This window comes from Cetorhinus maximus, chromosome 7, assembly GCF_964194155.1.
Source record: "Cetorhinus maximus chromosome 7, sCetMax3.hap1.1, whole genome shotgun sequence".
NCBI lineage: Eukaryota > Metazoa > Chordata > Chondrichthyes > Lamniformes > Cetorhinidae > Cetorhinus > Cetorhinus maximus.
The window spans coordinates 19,127,794-19,133,793 of NC_135885.1; the positions used below are offsets into that span (position 1 = coordinate 19,127,794).

Consider the following 6,000-nt stretch of genomic DNA (forward strand, 5'->3'; position numbering starts at 1 on the left):
GGGCTTTTAAAAAGCCAATCTTGCTATCACCTGACACTACCCCTTGATTTGTCTATCTGGTTCTAGTTCCTTTCAAACTCACTGCTACCCTGTACTGGAGTCCTTGGAATATTGCTTAGATTTTCAACTAAACAACAGGCCAATCTTATGCTGGCCAACATCGAACATTGCAGTTATCAGTAGCGATCCAACTAGTATTTTTGGTTACATCAGCATGTCTAACATTGATCTTTAAAAATTGTAATAACACATGGGCCTGAGTTTTACCCTTGGCGAGCAGGCGCAAGAGGCAGGCCTGCGACTGGTCGGGAAATGGGCCACCGCCTGCGATCGGACCCCCCGACCCCCCTGGCCAATAAGGCCCCCCCAGCGTGAAACAGGTCCTCCCAATGGTCGGGGCGGGGGCCCGTTGGCCGCTGGGTCCAATGGCGACACGGAGGCATGTTTAAAAAGGCTGCCAGGGAGGAATATATCTTCTGCGTTGTGAACACTGAAGTTATGGCGTCAAGTACGGCTGGAGACGTCAGGCAGGAGGGCAGGTTGGGTGGGCACTCGGCACCCGCCCACCCCCACCGGTTTTCAGTTGTGTGCCTTGTGGTCCTCCTGGAGGAGGCAGCTGCCAGGAGGGACACCCTTGTCCCCAGGGATGATAGGAGGAGGCCACCACCCCTCACAAAAAGAGCTTGGGAGGAGGCGGCAGCGCAGGTCTGCAGCCATGATGTGGTGCGGCGCACATGGGTCCAGTGCCGCAAAAGGTTTAACAACCTGCTGCGCTCAGGAAGGGTGGGTACCGTGTTGGCATGGATCAGTGTGTTGAAGTGTTAAGGTCTGGCTGTCCCCCCGTGTAGCTCAGGGGTGTTAGAGTCTGAGCGTCAACTGTCGATGACATCGGAGCTGGCCAAGAGGGTGAGCCCTGGCTGCTTGGAATGAATGCGGTTCGAGGGCCATGACTTGGATGTCCCCTGCGAGGTGTTCCTCAGCTGGGGTTGGCCAGGCTGCAATGGCGCTGCAGGTAGAGAGTGGACCAATCCATGCTCCTCTGTCCTTTCAGGAAAAGTCGACCCATAACAACATTGAAAGGTCGCGGACAGGCAGAGGCTCCCCAAACCCCCTAAACCTATCTGGATTCGAGAAGGACGCCTTGGACCTCGGTCAACCGGCCGCAGAGAGACTGGGGTATCAGAGGAAGATAAGACTGCAGTGCACTGCGCTGAGCGTTTCAGGCGGTGCAAACATTCTTGTGCAGTCTCATCATTGACGGGAGCCTCAAAACTGGATTCCCCGTTGACCATTGAAAGACGATGGCACCATGATGCAGATCTCTATTGTCTCATGAGGGTGCCTGGCAGCACAGTGACAGTGTGATGACTTAAACTAATGACATGTTGTTGTTCTCCCTTAGATTCACCAGCAGGCACTTAATCGCAGGACCCCGAAAATCCACCCCTGACGCCAGAGGACCACTAGGATTCACATGCACCTGCCTTGCACTCACTCTCTGAACCAGGCACCAGCACAGATACCAGCACCTCGGTGGGCATTAGATCCTCAGCTAGAATGTTGGAGCGCAGTGGTGAAGGCACCTCACACTCACTTGAGGAGCAGGCAGAGGCAGAGAGTGCCCAGGGCGCCGGCAGTCGGAGGACTGCTGGAGACCAGGGTGATGCTCAGTCGAGGGCAGATGATGAGCCTCTGGAGTCATCCATTAGGTGGCAGATGGTGGATGTCCATTAGGATGTGCGGGAGGATCTGGTGGAGATCCATGAGGGTATGTGTGCCATGGACACTGTTGTGGAGGAGTCCATGTGGAGCGTGAGCACTGCGTTGACCCTCATGGCCGAGCACACTGCCTCCTCCATCGAGAGAGTGGCGACTTTCTTGGAGAGGCAACTCCAGGGACACAATGATGGGTTCCTGGGGCTGTGCTCAGACCTGCAAGCCCTCAATCAAGCACTGACCTCAACTCATCAGTGTCCGTGTGCGTTGTATGAGGCAACCAGTATCGCAGCTAGCTGTCCATCCATCAATGGCGAGCAGGGAGGTCCAAAGCGACGTCATGGTGCATGAGCTGTTTATTGTCTCTGCGGGCTCCTATCTGGGCGCTCTGGATGATGGCAGCAGCTCCTCTGCCCCTCTGCCAGTGACCGTGGCATCTGATGAGGCTGCGGTGACTGGGGAGATGCCAGGTGTGGCATTGGCCGCTCCCTCCAGGGCAGGACCAGCACAGGCTCCACTGGCCAGAGGACAACCGCCAAGGTCATCAAGGCCAACAAGACAGCAGAGTCAGCAGGCTGTCTCCAATGCCGGTGCCAGCTGGGCCGGTGGGGGGGGCACCAAGACGTAGCACCCGCAGGTGTAAGTTTAAGGCACCACGAGTACAAGAGGGACTGGTCACGGGTGATCTTCTGTTGTGTAATGTTTTGTTTATGTTTACTGGTCTGGGAATGAAGACCAGAGAAGGCGATGTTAATTTTTTTGGATTGTCAAAATGAGATTAATTTTGTTTTTGTCGTAATGGCCTGAGTATGCTTCACCTTTTTGTTTATTTGCTGCAGGATATGCCAGTATGTAATGCTGAACGTGAGGGGCTCTAAACTTTATTGCACAGGCACTGAGTGGACTTTGGGTTCAAATGAAAGAGTCATTTCAAACATCTGAGATGGAGGTGGCAGCCCTGGCATGAGGTGGAAGCAGATCTTTGGCAGCCTAGCTGAAGGAGCATTGGATCAAGGTGTCCCTGGTGTCCCTGCCCCCCTGCAAGTTACAGAGGTCTGCCTCCATGCCCTCAGTGTTCTCCTTACCGTGCTCCTCTTCTGACTCACTGCTGGATTCATCCTCTGTGGCCTGTGCAGCTGCGTCAACATCCTCTTCCTCCAGTGGGTCCCCCCCTTGCTAGTGCCAGATTGTGGAGAGTGCAGCATGCAACAACTATCAGTGACATCCGCTCTGGGGGGTATTGTAGAGCTCCCTCTGAATGATCCAGGCATCGGAAACGCATCTTCAGAAGACCTATGGTCCTCGCTATCATCGTCCTTGTGGAGGCATGACGCCTATTATGACACTGCTCTACCTCTGTTCTTGGGTGGCGGCCACCTTTTCAACAGATAGTCCTTGTCACCCAGCAGCCAACCGTCCAGTCAGGCTGGAGCACTGAAGAGCCCCGGCACCTGGGAGTGTCTGAGGATGTAGGCGCCGTGGGAGCTGCCTGGGTACCTGGCACAGACTTGCAGAGTCTGCATCCTGTGATCACACACTATCTGCACGTTCATGGAGTGGAAGCCCTTCCTGTTGATGAAGGCACCGGGCTCACCTGCTGGCGCCTTGATGGCCACATGTGTACAGTCTATAGCACCCTGGACACGGGGGAAGCCAGCAATGGCTGTAAACCCTCTGGCTCGCTCAGCCTGGCTGGCCTCATCCGTACGGAAATGAATAATGTCATTACCCGGCTGAACAGAGCTGCTGTCACCAGCTTGATGTAACTGTGGACAGCTGATTGAGAGACTCCACAAAGCTCCCCTCACTGACCCCTGGAAAGAGCCGGAGGCATAGAAGTTGAGGACCACTGTGACCTTCAGAGCCACTGGCATGGGGTGTCCACCCACACAGTTGGAGGTGATCTCAGGGCCGATCATCTGAGAAATGAAGGTCACGGTTTCCGTGGAGAGGCGGAGCCTTCTTCAGCACTGCGCCACACCTCAGACATATTGAGGTAGCTACATTGCCGCCCGTGGACCCTGGCAGCAGGATAGTGGTGTCTTATGTGGCCTCTTCCGCCTTGGACTTCCTGCTAGCCCTGTGCCCCTTGTGCCTGCGCCTCTCCTCCCACAGGCCCCTCCCCTGGAAGCTGCATTGGGACACCTGGCCTCCTCCCCCTTCTGACCCCTCTTCCTCCTCAGAGGAGGTACCTCCAGCAGAGACCGCAACCCCCATCACCAGGGTCAGAGAAGGCGGCCTGATTCCTGGAAGGGTCCTCATGGTCAAAATCCTCCCAGGGCCCTTGGAGACACCAATCAGTCCTGAAATGAAGCCTAGAAATGCTGAGAATGAAACTCAGAACGGGGATGAAGCTGTCAAGTTCAAATAAGCAACCAGCAGCAAATTATCTTCTAAACTCCTCACTACTCACACTGGCAATGCTGCAGACCCTTTTTATCCCACCCATGGCGGGGGGGGTTTTTGAAAAATGTGTCTGCTTGCCTGTTCTGCTCACGCGACGAGCGCGAAGTCACACAGGCAACGTAAAATCGGCTTCAACTGGGTTTTTAATGGCCTTAAGTGGCCTCTCAATTGATGGTGGGCGGGGCTCCGGCTCCCATGTGCACCAGCTGACCTGAAGATTGCGCGCGTACGGGTTGACATCGGGCCGCTCGCCCGACGTCCTCCCGAGCTATATTACGCTCAACCGGGTCGGGCGCGGGTCTGCCCGCGAGGCGTCAAATCCTGCACATGAGCACAAACAGAAAATATAGATTGTCAACTCGGCCTCTGGATGTGGTGCTGCCATTGTGGATAAGCCACCCATCGCAGAAACGTGTCCACTTTCATTTCCATTGAAAATCTCCTCTGGCGTGTCCGCTTGGGGGATAAATGGGGATTATTTCATTTCTGCAGTGGATTTACATAATTCTGCCATAATGCAGCTCTGTTACCTCCTGGTATTTATCCATATTTACTGTCCTAGGTTCTCAAGTTGGCTTTCAGCCATGCGTGTTCATACAAGTCTAGCTTACATGTATAACAAACCCATATTGAGAGGCACCTCGAGGTATCCCATAATTGTACTTAAATGCCCACATTTCCTGTCATTAATTATTTTTCCCCTCTTAATTTCCTTTCAGATTGGGCTTCCCCATGATGCTTGTTTCCACAACTATCGGGATGTGCTACCTCCTTGTTGTTCATGTTGTCCTGGGATGGAACTTATGAACTGACCTCAAAAGAACAAAGGGAGCACTGTCCTTGGAGGATGATGCTTATTTTCAACAATTTATGAGTCAAGCAACACTGAGTAATTACTGCAAAGAGAACTGACTGTTCAACTCGCAAATTTAAGCCACTAACTGGTATTTTTGTGACAATTTTCCAATCCTGCCCTGTATATGTCTACAGACCATCGTGAACAAGAGTGTGAAATGTGCCATAAAATCACAACAAGGGAATAGTCTACACACCAAAAGCACATTTCCCTCAAGTATTTGAATAACTTGCTTTCAGCAAAGACAAACATTACATGTCATCAAAAATGACAAATTGTAATTGATTCAAAATCTTCGTACACTTTTAGACCTTTATCCTTCTAGTGAACAACCACTCCAAGTGTCATTGATGTTTATTGACCACCTATAAGGCAGCAAGTGAAGTTTATATCAATATGACAAATAAGTGCAGATTATTAAAGAAAAGAGTGAATGTATTCTCAAATATTAAATAAAACCTGTTACAACCAAATCGTCATCAATCTGCTTTCATACCAGCCTTTGTTCATTTAAGGTCGGCCGTTCACTCATTCTATTTAAACGAGGGCCGAGTGTGAAAACGGCATTGGAGTCCTCTGAGTTTCTGTGGGTGGACAATAGGCTTGCTCCATCCACCATCTGTCTCCGCATAGAGAGAAAGGGAAAGTACGGGGGAGCTAGAGAGAGATTACATAAGAGAGGAAAGATATATCTGCAAAGAAAAAAAGATCGAATCCACATGAGACTTGAAGAGAGGAGACTAGATCAAGGAGAGATTTCTTCAAAGGAGGAGAGAGTTGGAGACAGGCCTAATTTTGATCAGCAACATGAAAATGCCCGTGTTCTACCTTTCTCAATGCATCTAACTTCCAGCTGGTTACTATGACAGCAAGGCCGTACAGTTGGCAAGCATCAACTCACTGACACTATTTATAAATAAGAGTTTGGATTAAGCTGCTGGTATTAGGAGCACATGCCGACTGTTACAGTTTGAGAGGGCAGAACAATAGCACTTTAAAACATGCTGTTGATTTACAATAAA

At 51.4% G+C, this 6,000-nt stretch overlaps 1 protein-coding gene across 2 annotated transcripts in view; it reads left to right on the top strand.

The window, feature by feature from the left end:
- The window catches only part of oca2 (oculocutaneous albinism II), a 573,569-nt gene extending 568,121 nt beyond the window's left edge, over positions 1–5,448 (top strand). For both annotated transcript variants that reach the window (XM_078544815.1, XM_078544816.1), the window contains one exon: positions 4,842–5,448. In XM_078544815.1, coding sequence (XP_078400941.1) covers positions 4,842–4,929 — 88 coding nt within the window. In that variant the 3' untranslated portion in view covers positions 4,930–5,448. The remainder of the gene's footprint in view (positions 1–4,841) is intronic.
- The last annotated feature ends 552 nt before the right edge of the window (positions 5,449–6,000 follow it).